This window comes from Canis aureus, chromosome 4 (assembly GCF_053574225.1).
Source record: "Canis aureus isolate CA01 chromosome 4, VMU_Caureus_v.1.0, whole genome shotgun sequence".
Lineage (NCBI taxonomy): Eukaryota > Metazoa > Chordata > Mammalia > Carnivora > Canidae > Canis > Canis aureus.
The window spans coordinates 54,614,645-54,629,655 of NC_135614.1; the positions used below are offsets into that span (position 1 = coordinate 54,614,645).

Here is a 15,011-nt window from a genome sequence, read left to right on the forward strand (position 1 = left end):
GTGAAAGGACAATCCCACAGAATGGGTGAAAATATCTGCAACTCAAATATTAAATAAGTGATTAATATCCAGAATATATAAAGAATTCTACAACTCAACAACAACAACAAAACAATCCAATTAAAAAGCAAACAAAGGACTTGAATGGACATTTCTCCAAAGAAAACAAACAGCCAATAAGCATGTGAAAAGACGTTCAACATCACTAAATCATTAGTGAAATGGGAATTGAAATCAGAATGAGATATGACTTCATATCCATTATGATGGCTATTATCAAAAACCCCAGAGAACACCAAGTGCTAGGAAGGAGGTGGAAAAACTGGAACTCTTACGCATTGCTGGTGGGAATGTAAAATGGCGCAGCCACTACTGAAAACAGTATGGCAGTTCCTCAAACATTAAAAATAGAATTAGCGTGTAATCCAGCAATTCCACTTATAGGGAGATACCCAAAAGCACTGAGAGCAGGGGCTTGGACAAATATCTGTATACTCATGATCACAGGAGCATATTCACAATAGCCCAAAAGTGGAAGCAACTCAAGTGTTCATTGATGGATGAGTGGATAAACAAAATGTGGTGTATACATACAATGGAACATTATTCAGCCTTCAAAAGGAAGAAAACTCTGATACAAGCTACAGCATAGGGGACCTTGAACACATGATGCTAAGTGAAATAAGCCAGTCATGAAAGGGTAAATACTGTATGACTCCTCTAGATGAGGGACCTCGAGTCGTCAAATCCTTGACACGGAAGGTGGAAGTTAGGGTTAGGTGGTTACCAGAGGTTGGGGGGAGGGGAGACTGGGGGGTTCTTGTTTGGTGGGTGTAGTGTTTCAGTTTGGGAAGCTGAGAAAGTTTTGGAGGTGAATAGTGGTGATGGCTGCATGACCGTGTGAGTGAACCTAATGCCACCACGCTGTACACTTAACGATGGTTCAAATGCTTAGATATAGCTTACCATAATGGCCAAAGAACCCCTTTATGAGGAGGCTTCTGCTTCCTCCTCCTTTCGGCTGGTCCTAGGGACCTAACTCTTTGTTCCAGCCATACATCTTCATGTCTCTGGGCCTATGCTACAGCAAGCTGATCCCTCTTATCTGGAATATCCTCCCCACCCTGCACCCCATATTTTGCCTGGTTTATTGGCTGCTGGTCATTCTGGACTCAGTCCAAACATCGCCTCCAGGGAGGCCTTCTCTGACCACCCGTTGCCTCAGCTCAGTTTAGACAGCCCTTTTCAATTGCCCCTACAGCAGCCCCGCTTACCCTATGATGACGCTTCTCCCATCCCTGTACAGGCACAACTTCTGTGTTCAGTGACAGTCTGTGTGGCTGCAGTGCCAGCATCAGCAGTCTGGCTGGCACAAGATAGGGGTAATTCAGGTCTGGAGCCTGGCCCGGCCCTGCAGGGTGACCTGATTCATCCCAGCAGGTTATGAGCAAGTGACTCATGGCTTCCTACGAGAAGGTCCCCGACTGCTGAGCATCTTTGTACCTACCTGTGGTGTGGGGACTTGGCCTCCATAAACAGTTCGCCCTCCTTCGCAGATGAAAGCCTGCTTGTCAGGCCTGGCCCCACTCCCCAGGCCCCAGCCCTTAGCTGCTTACCACATTCTTAATGACCTCATCCTTCCCATCTTGCCTCTGTACTTTTAGCAGGTGGTAACAGAAGTCAAACAGGTCAAAGCGACGCTGTTGTCCCAGCAGGACAATGATGGAGCAGCCAGCCCAGTTCAAACCGTCACCAAAACATTGCCTGGGAGTGAGGAGAGAAAGCAGCTGGAATGAAGGGCAGGGGAGGGTGGGGGAAGATCCTCATCTTGGGCCAGGAGTGTAGATAGTGAGCCAGCCAGTCCCTGGGTCAATCCTCTCAATCTGTAAAGTGGGTGCAAGGTAAGACGTGAGCATACATTTGCTTTGATCCAGGGACTATGGATATATTACAAGTCTCTCTAACCACAGAGAGGTGCCAGCCTGTCGGCCACTGATGATGTATACACTTGGAGGGAAAAAATTCAACCATTCCTTGAGATTTCTGTGGCTGATTCGAATTTGGATGAGAATCTGTCTCGCCTCTGTAAGGGAGCCAGAGGAATGCTTGTGAAGTGAAGGACCCTTTTAAACCTGCAGACCAAGCGGCCTGTGGAGGCTGAGCGGGCAGGGACGGGTGTGCTGTGCGGGTGAGCAGCTGCTGCTGGGCCGTGGGCGCTGCAAGTCCTCTGGGTCTGGGAAGCTCAGCCTGCGTGCCACAAGCCCCCGACAGCATCCTGGGCAGGTCCAGAGGCTGCGGGGTCATCTCTCTGCTGTTTTTCTTATCCTCGAGCAGCAGCTGCAGCCCCCTGGGCAGGCTTTCCTGTTTCCCCATCACTCTGGCTAGAAGCGCAGGCCCAGCAGCTGCTCTGGAAACAGCTTGCTCAGCCCAGCCCAGTCCCAACAGCACTTCCTCAGGGAAGCCTTCTCTGGCCTTACTCGCTCATTCTCAGGGGCTCTTGGCTCCTGGAGCAGAGACCTTGTCTGCCTTCTTTATTGCACTACTCTTGATGGGTAGCTGGGTGAGGGAAGGAAGAACTGGAATCTGCTTCTGTCTTTTCTGATGACAATATTGGGTTCCTTTAGAAGGTTTCTTGGTTTTCAAGAGTACAGGCCTCACGAGCCAGGCTAGTATGAGCAGTTAGGGCATGACGCTCTCCTGAGGAGGCACTTGTTGCTTTTCCTGGAATGTCCTCACCTCCTAAGAGCTGAATCCCAGGCAATGTTCAAGGCTCAGTTCTACTATGTCACTTACATTCCAATAACCCACTCAGCTCTCTTCTCAGGCACCTGTTGCCCTTCCTGCCTTTGCTGTATGAGGCCAGGAACCATCTACTTTTGCTCAGCACTGGTTTCTGTCTGGCACTTGGCACACAGTATGTATTCAATAAATAGTTGTCAGACAATCTGTCCCTGATCACTTTTCTGGTTGAGCCCTGGTAGCTTGGTGACTCTTGGTGGGGGGAGACATGGAAGCTGGGTGATGACTCGCCATTCCCCGAGGGTACTCACTCAGCCGTGAACTCGTTGGTCCCCACGGGAATGCAGTAGACGAACTGCATGGCGCTCCAGAGCCGGTGGAACTCCACACACTCATCGACGTGCATGACTCCATTGGTGGGCGGTGGGCCCCGCCAGATGGGGTCCTGCAGGTAGCTCCGAATGCGTGTCAGGATGACCTCAAACATGGACAGGCCACAGCACAACCGCTCTTTGGTCAGCAGGTCGCCCTCCCGAGCGATGGCGATTTGCTGGGAACAGAGAAGTACATAAATCTTCTATCCTCACCCCAGACCCCATCTTCCACCTCTCACCAGAGATTCCCATACCCTAGGGCTGGCTGTACCTGGACATCTCACCCAGAGCTGGGCACTAACTTTGTAGGTCCTAGTGCAGTAGCAGGGAGTCTTGTGATAAGACTTACTTGTGGTAAGTAAAATCTAGGAGCCATCAGGGAGGAAGAGTCAAACTAAAAAAAATCCCAGTCTACTACATAATGAAATGCTATGTATCCACTGAAAAGACTGAGTCGTTCACACTTACTGAGAGTGTGTATAATACATCAGGCCCTGCTCTGAGCTATTTATTCCTCATACCAACCCCAGGAAATACATGCCATCGGCATCCCCATTTTACTGATAAAGAAACTGAGGTTCAGAGTGGCAGCCAATGAGTGGTAAAAGCTGGGATTTACATCCTGACTGTCTAGATCTATGAGTTAAATTGTTAAGTGAATATAAAGCAAGTTTCAGAAAAGGATGTATGCTATAATCCTATTAAAAACATCAACAACAACCAGGAATGGGATCATACCCAAAAGACTTGCCATACGTCAAAAACTTGGCACTGCCCAACCACCCAAGAAGGAGGACACAGTCGATTAACTTAATGTCCAAAAGGGAAAAATAAACCAGTTGCTCAGCATAAATAAAAGTATTCCTGCAAAGAAAACAAAACAAAACAAAAAACAAAAAACAAAAAAACCCCCCATCAACAACATGTCATCCACAGGCAAACAAACAAAACTATATGTGGGGTGTGTGTGTGTGTGTGTGTGTGTGTGTGTGTGTATAAACTAGTTTAGAAGGAAATGTCAACTGTGGAACAGATGGGCTTGGAGAAGCAGGCAAGATTTTCTCTTTTTACTTTAAATATTCCTGTACAGTTGAATGTTCTACAATAAGCATATGTTAGTCTTTTAAAATTTGCCACTGATTTTACAGGATCATTTCCTCCCATTAGAAGTCCTCTGGCCACTGTAAGCTATCTCTATTAATAATTTAAACTGGCTTCACATCTGGGTCCTGGTTATTGCATAACTAATAATCAGCTCGCTAGACAAGCACATCAAAACACATTACCGTCTGCATTATGAGTAAAAATGTCTGGGGGTGGAAGTCTCAAAACCATTTGCAAATAGTAGATAGATTTTAAAATTTTAAGTCAAAGTAAGGTCTCGAAAGCTAGGGACATGGCTAGAGGAGGCTGTCCTCTGAGACGGAGAGGCCCATAGGGCACTCATGGGGTCTGCTCTCCAGAGGGAAGTCTCTCCAGACAGCTCATTTTATAGAGTACCTGGAGGAAGTCTACCTGACTTCTCCCTGTAAGGTCCCACTCTGGAACCCCTACAAGGAGTGCAACCTCTAAATTAATCCACAGGGGGAAATAAATCAGGAAACATAACCCTGGGGCGTGTTAGAAAAATGGGCCATGAGCTTAGTTGTCATGACAACCATAAACTGAAAGAAGTCTAGGACAAAAAATGTGAATTAGGGAAGACAACATGTGTTTCAAGCATGAAGGAGAGGGAACCCTGGATTCACGGTGACTCATCTTGATTCCGTAGGCAGAGAAAGCTCCTGAGCAGAGATGAGACCACTCGAGTTGCCACAGTTGGCTAGAAATAGGTCTTAAAAAAAAAATCCTGAACCTAGTACTTGATTCTGTTCTTACATTAGGCAACACTTTACGGTGGTATTTGGACCCTGAAAGGGCTCTCCACTTTCTCCATCTCTCTCCACTACAGAGAAGATGGTCAGTAGATAAATAAAGGACCCATATTTGCTCTCAAGTCATGAATATTCTTCATAAATTAACACAGAGACTTCTGGTTTACTAATTAATCTCCTGTGTATCTAGTTAGTCTGAATCAATCCCCAGGGCCTGACAACCATGGTGGGAACTAAAAATTAGCAATGGGGTTTATAAATCTACAGACAGACTTTGAACTCTGGTGAACAACCAAAAGGGCCCCTGATGGAAAACATTTAGGGGCTTTGCCCTTTCCTCAGAAAATCATTCACCCTTCAGTTTCTCCTGGGAACTGTAAAAGTAACACACAGTCACTTGGGTAAATATGGAAAACCACTTTCAAAGAAGTCATAAGAAAATAAAAATCTCCCATAAACCCCATTACCTAGGAATCAGGTTATCTTAAAATACCGATCTGTGATTTGTGTTAATGTATGTGTGTGTGTGTGTGTGTGTGTGTGTGTCTATATTTAATAGAATTTGGATCATATGGTCTATCTTGCTTTTTTTTCTCTTTGGATAGCAGCAGCTTACAAAACCATTTCCTTCAATATTTTCAGTAACATAATTTTTTAATGGTTACATAAAATGGCCACTGATAGATCACCATTTATTGAGTCTTCTACTCTTACTGGTTATTTTAAAGTGTATACAAATTTCATTATTAGAGACAATTCTTAAGCAACTATCCTTATACATAACACTTGTCTCTGATTATTTTCTTAGGATAAAATCCCAGGAGTAGGACTCCACAGTGGAAGTGAGCACATATTTTAAAAGACTTTTGCAACATAGTAGCCAACTAGACCAAAAGAAAACTGCCTTAAGTCTGCTCCTTGTACACTTTCGCTGTTGGCATTTATACTTTTTAGGGTGTCAGTTTTCTTCCATGTCCTTTTTCTTATGGATGTGTCTATCCTTTTTGGCTTGCTTTGAAAAAGCGTATTAATGACTATTTGCAGCAAAGGCCACCACTTTGAGACTTGGTGTTATGTACATATATATATTGTGTGTGTTTCACATAAATCTCATCCATTTCTTTTCTATTCTACTCAGTGGGGGGGATTTTTCTTCTTCTGCCATTCTTCTCTGAGTTAACAAGGGAATAGAAAAAGCATTGTGAAAATAAATGTGGAAATAAATTTCTGCACAGAATACTCTGATTACATTTAGTACCCTTTGGAGGAGAATGATACCTTGATAATCCTTTATATAATCCTTTGTGTTTTTTAAAAGTCTTTTACTTGTCCTTGTTTATCATAACATTCATGAAAGGCAGCTTCTTTTTTTAAACATTTTTAAGATTTCATTTATTTATTCATGAGAGACACAGAGAGAGAGAGAGTGGCAGAGACTCTCTCTCTCTGCAGAGGCAGAGGAAGAAGTAGACTCCCTGTGGGGAGCCGATCTGGGGTCTCCAGGATCACGCCCTGGGTTGAAGGCAGGTGCTCAACTGCTGAGCCACCCAGGCATCCCTCATAACAGGCAGCTTAACGAAGGCCGCAAAGCAGGTGTTAGCCCATTTCAAAGGTGGGGAGACAAAGGCTGAGACATTGTCTAACACCAGATTATGCATTGGTTCAAGTGGGAAGCTGGGATGAGGCTCCCTGCTTTCCACGATAGCACCTTAGCATGTCCCAGAAATAAATGCAAACAGTGCAACACCATTAAAACCTCTTGACTTTAAACATTTATTTGTCAAAACCTCCTCATCACAGACTTAGCTATTATGTGAGTCTCCTGAATCCCAGCTAGCTTGGAAGGTAATATTTCATTAGCTTTTCTTTGATCTCTGGGACGGCTAAATTTTGGGCTATTCCTTGAGGGCCGGGTGCCTTAGAAAACTGGCACTTCCTCTCCAGCAGAATGTCTAGGCTTTTGTTTGTTAAAGATTCGGCATTTGACAAATGGAGATTTCTATCAGTCCCAAGGAAATGGTGTTCACCAGAACAGGGAAGGAATTCACAGTCTTCTAAGTGGAAACACATGCCAAACCCTGGGTGCGAGAGGCCAGATTCTTGTAGGATGACACCAATAACAGAGCAGACACATTTATATGTCGCTCGCTGGCTTGGGGGATTTCTCCCTAAAAGGAAATCTTTAGAGGACTCCTCTGTTCAGCCTCTCAAGGCCAAAAAAGAAAATGTGTGTACTCCGCAGGATCTGAATTCTCCCTGTGGTGACTCAAAGAACCCAAATGCCACTGAACATTTAGTCACCATTTCCAGTAGGAGGTGGGTGGCACGCAGGTGGTCTGGCGAGGGTTGCTCATCAGCGTGACACCTGAGCAGATTGGGTCCTGCGATGTGCTCCAGATACTTGCCCTGATTTTTGAGAGAAGAGGCTGCCTTCTGCCCCCTGCTGAGGGTGTGAGTCCTTCAGACTCCTCAGCTTTTGTGATGAGAACAGAAAGGATCCCTGGAATGCAAGTCCAAGTGAAGATCTGAATCCTAAACCTTTTAAAAAGTTGGCAAAGGTGAATAAAACAGACCACCCCAGCTTGTCTCACCGGGATGCCCCAGTTCTCCTCCTTCAGAATTCCTCCCCCAGCCTCTCTACAATGTGCCAGTTACTCAAATCAGTTTGAAAGGAGCCAGCACATGCTTTTGTTGCCTCCCTCCTCTCTTCTCTTCTTTCCTGACTCCTGCCACAGTCTCTGAGTTCTCTGAGGCAGGAGTCCTGCTCTACTCATCTCCATGTTCATAGCAACTGGTACTGGTTTGGAAAAGTTAATTTTATTTTCAAAAATTTTATTTTTATGTAATCTACACCCAATGTGTGGCTCGAACTCATGACCTTGAGATCAAGAGTCACATACTCGAATGACTCAGACAGCCAGGCACCTCTGTAAAACTTCATTTTAATTACAGAATTAATATATGAGCTTATTTGCTTTTGAAAATATTAGAAAATTACGGATAAAGCTGAGGTCTCCTGTGGTCATCATTCTATCTCTGTCTCTTTCATCTCTCTTCAGAGAGTGTCGCCATTACGGACCATGAGTATGTCATGTTTTAGGAAAAGTTTCACTGAAAGGTTTTTGTTGTGTGCTTTCTTCCCCTGACCACGCACTTATGATCTGTCCACACTGTCGCACCTAGATCTCATCTTTCCTCTTCATTATTATGTAGCCAGTAGTCAGCATTCAGATAACTTTAAAACCTGCTATTTAGTCAAATAACAACCTCTACTGGTTGTTTCTGTTTTTTTTTTTTTTATTTTAACAAACAATGCTATGGTAAACATCTGTGTTCCCATAAATGTTTTTCTAGCAAAGATATCCAGAAGTGAACTGCTGGTATTTGGGGTGTGTGGGGTTTTAATTCTCAAAGAGGACTTAGTAGAATTCCCAATACCTAACAGGAGCATATTAGATACTTGTCTGACTTCCTTGTTTCTTGGAATAATAGTTGATACAGGTGAGAAGAAAGAACTCAGGCCTGAGAAACAGCAAATCTCATTCCAGACGTGACCCTGCCACTAACAGGCTTTGTAGACATTCTTCCCCACTGTCTCTCTGGGCCTCAGTTTCCCTGCCTGTAAAATGAGGGGGTTGGACTAAATGCTTTCCCTAGAAAGTTCCTTTTGGTTCTCAGAGTCTGTAATGGAAGGATCATACCTGAGGGGTCCCCAGCCGCTCTATCAGTGGGACCAGGTGAAGCGGGGCATACTTGGCTTCCAGGCGTTTCATGCGGACCTCCAGACGCTCCCCTTCTGCAAAAGGAGCAGCAGAGCAGAAAATGAGATTCAGGGTGCCCTGGGGGAACTGAGGAAGGAAAAACTCTGAGAGGACCGGTGATGTATCTGTGTCCAAAACATGCATGGACTGTGTAGAACTGTTCTCCTTCATTCTAAAGTGTGATCAGAACTCATTATAAGGAAAAACATTCTGTTTTCTCTGTCCAGTGATAGATTATATATACCTTGTGGGGTGGTGAGTTCCTCATCATTCAAAAGAGTTAAACCAAGGCTAGGCAGGAATGCACTAGGGATGATCTAGAAGCACCAAGAAACAAGGCTTGGAGTATCACTTCCAATTCTGCAATTCTGTGAATACTGAATAGCTGCCCAAAGCTTTATTTAACCTTTTGCCTTTCTGACTGCAGGTCTGAGTTTATTGGGATTAAGCGAGCATGAAGTTCAAATGCAAGTTGGCTATGTAGCTGTTGTTAGTGGTTTCTTACCTTTGATGTAGACTCTAGGTAAGATATTCTGGAAGGGTGCAGCATGGAGCAAATCACAGACTTCCTCCTGAGACTGCAAACAGAGATAGAAGAAAAAAAGGGAAAACAAGTCACATTTTAAACCACAAAGAATTTTCACTCCTAAAACCTTGAGCATGAGCACCGCAGTCAGCCAGGGTTCAAATTTTGGCTCTTCCTCTTATTAGCTATGGCACCTTAGGAAAGTTGCTTAATCTCCTTGAGCCTATTTATTTATCTGCAAAATGAGGGCCAGAACAGTACTTATTTAAGGAGTTTTTGTAAGGATTGAGTGAGAGAATGCATAACCATATAGCATAGTCCCTGGCACGTCATGAGTGTGCAATACATTTTCATTATAATCTTATAAGGAATTTGTTGAGGATTTCAAATGAGTGACAGAGGAATTGAAGAGAAATGATGGGCCCCAGACTCTTTGTCTGTCTGGTTGGTTGTGAGGCTTGTAGGCTCAAAGCAGGTGGTGGATCAATCTGACAATCCACTCATGCAGATGATTCTGTGAAAAGCCTGTGTCTGTTTGGTTTTCTCCACACCAGACACCAGCTAGTGAGAAAAGAGAAACTAGAACCCAGGACAGATATGTTTTGATGGTGACTTGTTATGCATAGAAGTGAGCTTTAAAACAGCTTAAAAAAGAGGGGAAAGTCTGGGGAGAACAGACATGTAAGAGATGGTTTAATGGGCTTGCTGTCCGGGATCAGTTTACGATCACTGGATTTCAGAACAGAAGACGGGATAAGGGGACCTAGAGAAGCCACCCTCCATGGCTCGTGGTTTCTCTTCTTTAAACTGCAGGGATTTGGATTAGGTAAGATCCAGGCTTCATTCAACTCTGGCACTCCTGGATCCTAAGCATGTGAGAAAATCAGGATTGTGAGTGCTCTTGGCTTTCCTCACCCAGGCATGGGTGGAATATGCCATCCTAGAAATCTGGAAGGCTGGCTGCTCAAGAGGGGAACCCCAAAACTCCTTTTTTATTCTAGGTCAGTCCTTGAAATGATGCTAGCAGAGGAAAGACAAGTGAACCCTTTGAAGGGACTGACCTGAGTGTAATTCTGTTTCTTAGCCAGAGGGGAAAATTTCCCTCTTTCTTAATTAAACTATTTCTCTCATAACCACTAAATCAAATAACCTAGTACTGATAGTTCTCAACTCAGGTCCTTGGATTCATCATTAATCTAAAATTTGGCTTACTGGTCATTCAGGCTACTCTTTAATTTACTAATTAACATTGTTTGACTTTTCAATGATGAACCAGCCTTGCATTCTGGGAATAAACCTCACTTGGTTGTGATGCATTATCCTTTTTATACATTGCTGGATTTTATTTGCTTATTTTTACTCTATATTCATGAGGGACACTGATTTGCTGTTTTCTTCTTAAATGCCTTTGATTTTGGCATTAGGATAATGCTGACCTTCTAAGACAAATTGGGAAGAAATCCCTTCTTTTCTGCATTCCGGAAGCAACTGTGCAGAATTGGATATCCAACTGTGCAGAATTGGGCACTTGAGTGCCCCAAGTCTAGAATTGGGGTTGGTGAAAGGACCCATGTCCTTGATAAAATTTCTTTAATAGACACACGACCATTCAGGTTACCATTTTTTTCTTGAGTAAGTATTGGGGGTTTGTATGTATCAAGGACACGGCTCCTTTCACTAATCCCATGCTCCAGATTGGATATCTAACTCCTTGCTGGATATCACTGCTTGGATATTCCACACGTCAACATTTCCAAAGCTGACCTCTTCCCTTTCTCCCTGGGGTTCCTCTGCTCCCAGAATGTCATGATCATCTCCTTATCTGCCCAAGCCTAAAATCTGAGGCTCATTTTTTCTCTCTTCTTCACTTTCCAAGACCATTAAGTCCTCATATCTTTTGCTTCTTTCTATGTTCCTTCCTACTGACCACCACAATGCTCCGAACTCCTTAAGCATGAGGTGCTGTCTCTAGTTTTGCCTCTTCACCCCACTGAGTATAACAGTTTCTCAATAACTGATTAATGAATGCATATTTGTTATCTCATATTTTCTTAGATGAATAAATTTGTTTAGCCACATAACCAACCTCCAAGTATGAGAATATCATTACATACACTCACCCAACAGATATTGGTTGAATGCCTGGCACTGTTCTAGGCTTTGCAGATATGATGTTGAACAAGTTAGACTAGATCTTTGCCCTCATGGAATTTATGTTCTGGTTGATAGAGACAGATAAAAACAAGCAAACAAATCAGAAAATTTCAGATAGTGATAAAAGAAAATAGGGTAAGAGTCTAGAGAGTGACTGGGCATGGGGAATGGACTGCTTGAGGAAGGGTGGTTAGGGAAAATCTTTCTGAGGGAGAGATATTTGAAAGAAGATGGAATGAAGTGAGAGAGCCAGCCATGCAGATATGAGGTAAGAGCATTCCAGTACAAAGGCCCTGGGGCAGAAAGTAAGCTGGACCATAGAGATACCATGCTGGGAATACAGGAGTGGTATGAAGTCTGGATTTTTCTAAAGTGCGACGAGGAACTATGTAGGTATTCTCAGCAGAGGATTGGTTACAATAGTTTCAACTGCCAAATTTTCCTCTTTCTTCTTCTCTTCCAAAAATTTCAGTTGCTCCTACAAATGTTTTCTTACTAGAAAAGTTGCTCGTTGCATGGACTATCAGCTTTCTCTTTTAATAATGAGAATAAAATTGACCTTGGGTACCACCTCAGGGGATGGAGGAGAGGAATGTTCTGGGTCCTCTACAACAGGAGCAATGTTATTGCTTTACTCATTTTACATGATGAGCTTCTCCTTCAGATTTCTTTGGGAGGGACAAGAGTGTTCCATTTATCCCTCTCTATACATCCCCCTGTCCTCCAGTTAGTAACTATAGGATCAGAGGTGCTTTGGGGCAAGTGGAGGCTTCCTTGTGGCATGCTTCCTGTGTGCTCTCTATCTCTTAATGCAATTTGCTAATGAAGGTGAGGAAAGGCAGAAGGGTGTGTTTCCTAATAGAGGTGGGAAAGTGTCTGCCTGAAAGGTCCCAAAGGATGAGCTATGTGGTCATTTGCATAGTGAGGTGGCTACACACCTCGCAGCACCTTTTGGGGAAGGTATCTATTTGGCATTCCTTAGATGAGGCCATTGCAACTAATTAAAATGTCCGGTTTAGGGGACATAAAGTCTTATGTCAGGGAGGCAAACAAGCCTCCATTGTGGGTATCCATGCTAACGGTCAACCTCCTCCTTATTTAATATCTATCTTAAAGGATCCACACTTGGACTTCCACTGTGCCCCTGGAACCCTTGGCCTGTGAAGCGCCCTGAGTATGGGTTTCTTCTCCATTCACTCCCGGTTCCTTCTGCTCCAGCCATAAAAGCTTTTGTTATTTGAATGCCCTATCTGTGCACCCATCAAAGAGTTTTTTTACCTTCTTTCTGGAATGCTCCCTAACCTATCTTTTGCCCACACTCTCTTTGCTCCGTAAATTCCCACACTCCTTTCAGATCTTAATTCAACCATCATTCCTTCAAAGGAGACCTTCTTAACCCCCTCAAGAAAGGGGGGTCTGAGCCTGGGCACATTCCTTTGTCATGTGTCCTCAAAGAATCAAGTTCATTTCCTTTCAACACCTGAACTCAATTTATTTTATACTTTATACTTGCCTACCCATGACTGTTTGATTAATGTCTACCTCCCCCTACTGGAATTTAACCTTCATGAAGGTAGGGACAATGTCTTATTCTGACCGTATTTTATTCCTAATAGCACAGTGTCTCATAGATAGCAAATGCTCAGTAAGCATGTGCAAAAAAAGCTAAATGTTGGGACACCTGGGTGGCTCAGTGGTTGAGTGTATGCCTTTGGCTCAGGGCATGATCCTGGAGTCCCGGGATCGAGTCCCACATCAGGCTTCCTGCATGGAGCCTGCTTCTCCCTCTGCCTGTGTCTCTGCCTCTCTCTGTATCTTTTATGAATGAATAAATAAAATCTTTAAAAAAACAGCTGAATGTCTGCAGCATATAAGGGAACTAAAACTTAGGACAGAATCTCTCCTATTTGGGGTGTGGGCCCATATTATGCAGGCCTGCATGTTTCCTTTTATTACTAAGGAAAGTCCTCTTCAGTTTTACTGATTACTCTATATAAATTATATGAAGCATTAATGTGTGGTGGGATTTTCAGGTGTCCTTAATTTTCTATCCCTCTCTCTTTATGTTTTTTCTTACTTGTATATATTTACTGAATTTTTTAAAAAAGATTTTATTTATTTTTTCATGAGAGACACATAGAGAGAGGTACAGACAGCAGAGGGAGAAGAAGCTCCCTGAGAGGAGCCTTATATGGGACTAGATCCCAGGACCCCAGGATCACAGCCTCAGCCAAAGGCAGATGCTCAACCAATGAGCCACCCAAGTGCCCTATCTACTGAATTTTCTATATTGAACATATATTACTTAAATTAATTTGAAAAACCTCTGGAAGTACCTACTTTCTACCTTTAAAATATGGAGCTTTGAGGGTTTTGAACTGGAATTAGAAGGAAGGAAATGAAATCCTAGCATGCCACTTGATCTAGCAAGGAATAACATCTGCACAGACTTAACAATGTAAATAGTATATATTTTTGTTTTGTTTTAAGCTACATTTAAGGACAGGTTACAGATGCAGAAGAAAATACAAGGGTTACAAAAATACAGCTTTGACCATATAATAGTAAAAGTGAAGCTGACGCGAGGTAAGAGGTGGAAGTGTTAGAAGTGGAAGTTGCGGGGTGTGTGTGTGTGTGTGTGTGTGTGTGTGTTAATTTCCTCATCTTGCACAGAAAGGAGTCAAGATACTAAATAATGTTACTAAAAGCAGCAATGGTGGTATATTATCTCTGATTCCAAAGGAAGCAACAGAAGTAATAAGTAACATAATCAAATATTAAAGAGGAAGAGAGAGGAGAGATTTAAATCAGCTAAAAATCTCATCTTTCCAACTAGGGAGTATAAGTATTGTCTAGAGTTGCCAATTAAGAAATAGAAGCTATCCGATTATTAAGCAGCATTATGGTGAGAACAACGAGAAGAACCAGAAATAGAAATGATTACAACAAGTTGCCTTGGGGACTGGGATACAGGTGGGGAGAGGTGCAGCAGAGCCAAGAATGATGTTTCTCATCATAAACTCATTTGTATTATTTGATTTATCATGTGCAATTAAGAACAATTTAAATGGAATGAAATGAAGAGGTTGGATTAAATGGTCTCTAAGGGTCTTTCCCTAGAACTGAGAATCTATATCAACATGTTTGCTTTGTTCTTCAGGGAACGAAAGGCAATGAGCATTTACTGAACACTAACTATGTGCCAGGTGCTTTGTACCCGTCATCTGCTTTGCACTTTAGAATATCCTATGAGGGTAGCTCTTATGATCTCCCTCCAACACACCAGGACATTGAGACTCTCGGGGAGGTGACATTTCCTATACAGGTCCACATGGCAATAAAGAAGCAGTAGGGCTGACAGGGTTAAGAGCAAGAGCCACTTTCCTTTGACACCCATTGCTTCTCCATGGCAACCCATGCAGCCAAAGCCTGAGGAAGTGTGGAATATTTCCCCCCCTCATTATACATGCACATGATGAAAAAAAAAGCATAGTTATCAAAAATAAAAACAGGAGATTGGTTAAAATCTCATCACCTGAGAAACTTTTTAGCCTCACATCTGATAGGATTACATCATTTGTTG

General features: G+C 43.1%; 1 protein-coding gene across 5 annotated transcripts in view; it reads right to left on the reverse strand.

Moving 5' to 3' along the window:
* The window catches only part of CYFIP2 (cytoplasmic FMR1 interacting protein 2), a 123,733-nt gene that overhangs the window by 3,454 nt on the left and 105,268 nt on the right, over positions 1-15,011 (reverse strand). For all 5 annotated transcript variants that reach the window (XM_077895723.1, XM_077895721.1, XM_077895722.1 and 2 more), the window contains 4 exons: positions 9,254-9,326; positions 8,689-8,783; positions 3,051-3,289; positions 1,617-1,764 (listed from right to left, as the gene is read on the reverse strand). In XM_077895723.1, coding sequence (XP_077751849.1) covers positions 1,617-1,764; positions 3,051-3,289; positions 8,689-8,783; positions 9,254-9,326 — 555 coding nt within the window. The remainder of the gene's footprint in view (positions 1-1,616; positions 1,765-3,050; positions 3,290-8,688; positions 8,784-9,253; positions 9,327-15,011) is intronic.